At 57.5% G+C, this 1,532-nt stretch overlaps 1 protein-coding gene across 2 annotated transcripts in view; it reads left to right on the forward strand.

The window, feature by feature from the left end:
* The first annotated feature begins 240 nt into the window (after nt 1-240).
* Ccdc93 (coiled-coil domain containing 93) overlaps nt 241-1,532 on the forward strand; it is a 74,314-nt gene continuing 73,022 nt past the window's right edge. For both annotated transcript variants that reach the window (XM_021198271.2, XM_021198272.2), the window contains exon 1: nt 241-419. In XM_021198271.2, coding sequence (XP_021053930.1) covers nt 378-419 — 42 coding nt within the window. In that variant the 5' untranslated portion in view covers nt 241-377. The remainder of the gene's footprint in view (nt 420-1,532) is intronic.

The raw sequence follows: 1,532 nt of genomic DNA on the forward strand, positions 1-1,532 counted from the left end.
ATATTCCTCAGTTGAGAGTTCTTTATTTAGCTCTGTACCCCATTTTTAATGGGTTTATTTGAGTTTTTGGAGTCCAGGAGAAACATTTTTAAAAGAAAGAAAAAGTACCTTAGGAGGAATCTTGAGTTCAGCACCGCCCCTGAGGGGAGGATCGGTTACTCGGGATCCAGCCCCGCCCAGCGGTGCTGGCTGTCCTTGCGCAGGCGCAGTGGTGCCTCGCTTCAGCCCTAGTGCGCATGCTCCGCGGGGCCACGGTTCTCCGACCGGCTGTGGTAGTGTCAGCTCCTGTGAAGGAAGTTTCCGCTTTGCACCCCACCCGGATCACAGTTCGGTTGTAGGGTCCGCTCCCTCCAGCTCCACATCAGCGCATCCGGATCATGGGGTTACCCAAGGGGCCGGAGGGCCAGGGACTCCCGGAGGTGAGGACCTCTGTCCCTGACACCCTGGGGTTGCTGGGGAAAGAGGGCCGAGCCCAGGGCGGCGGGCAGGGACCAGCCTGGGGTGGCGGGGACACTGTCTGCGGTTGCTCAGGTGTGTCTGTCCCAAGGCGGGNCCTAGGTACCCTGGAGGGGCAGCTTACTGGTCCCCCGGCGTGCCAGGGTGCATCGTGTCGCCGGGTGCAAACTTAAGGGTTCCTGGGTCCTCTGGGGACAGAGGGAACATCCAGATCCCTGCCCAGATGCAACCTCACACATCACGAGGTCCCCGGGAATTCCTATCTCGGGCTGTCTGGAGGCCCCTCACGTTGCGAGACTGGCTCCCCCGGGCCAAAGCTGCTGCGCTCAGGAGTCTCAGCAGTCACGAGATGAGCGGTGGGACTGTCCTACTCCCGCTGTGCAGGGGGCGGTGACCTTGGGACACACACCTTCTGCGGGACCCAGGTGGCCAACCTTTCATTCCCTTTTGTCAGGAAGGCACGCCACCTACCCGGCTTGTAGCCTCCTGCCCCTCCCCCGTCCACGGGCCGGGGAGGATGAAGGAAGTTTGGGAGCTAGGCGCACATCGGGGTGATGACAGAGTTGAGGACACCCTCTCCTGTGGTGCCCTGTGTCAGGACAGGAACATTGCTGCGTGTTCTAAGGAGGGAGGACCCTTCCAGAAATGGTTTAGTCGAGTACTCAGCCAGTACTCATTTGATCTATGAACAGGACTTCCACGTTGGCTAGGAAGAAAACTGCAACCACACTCTAAGGGTTAGGGCTTGGCTGTGAGATTTCCAGTTGTCCTTCTAGTTGCTTTATTCAAAGCTCTGAGCTTAGAGAAGAGTCCCGGTTTCCAGAGAGAATTGGGGAACACTACTAAGGCGCCTGGATCCCTTTCTAAAGCGGGAAGGCAGGCTTTGGCAGAGGTGTGGTGTGCCTATATGACACTGTGCCTAGTGCCAGTTCTTATTCAGCTGCACCTATCTTGCCTCCCTGTGCCCCTCACAAATCCTTCTGTTACATCTTCATNCTACTTATTACAGAGTCGCAGTGTTCAGTGTCCAGGTGACAAGGGGCTGGTGTGGCCCTGCGTTACATAAAGTTTCATGG

This window comes from Mus pahari, chromosome 5, assembly GCF_900095145.1.
Source record: "Mus pahari chromosome 5, PAHARI_EIJ_v1.1, whole genome shotgun sequence".
In the NCBI taxonomy this organism is placed as follows: domain Eukaryota; kingdom Metazoa; phylum Chordata; class Mammalia; order Rodentia; family Muridae; genus Mus; species Mus pahari.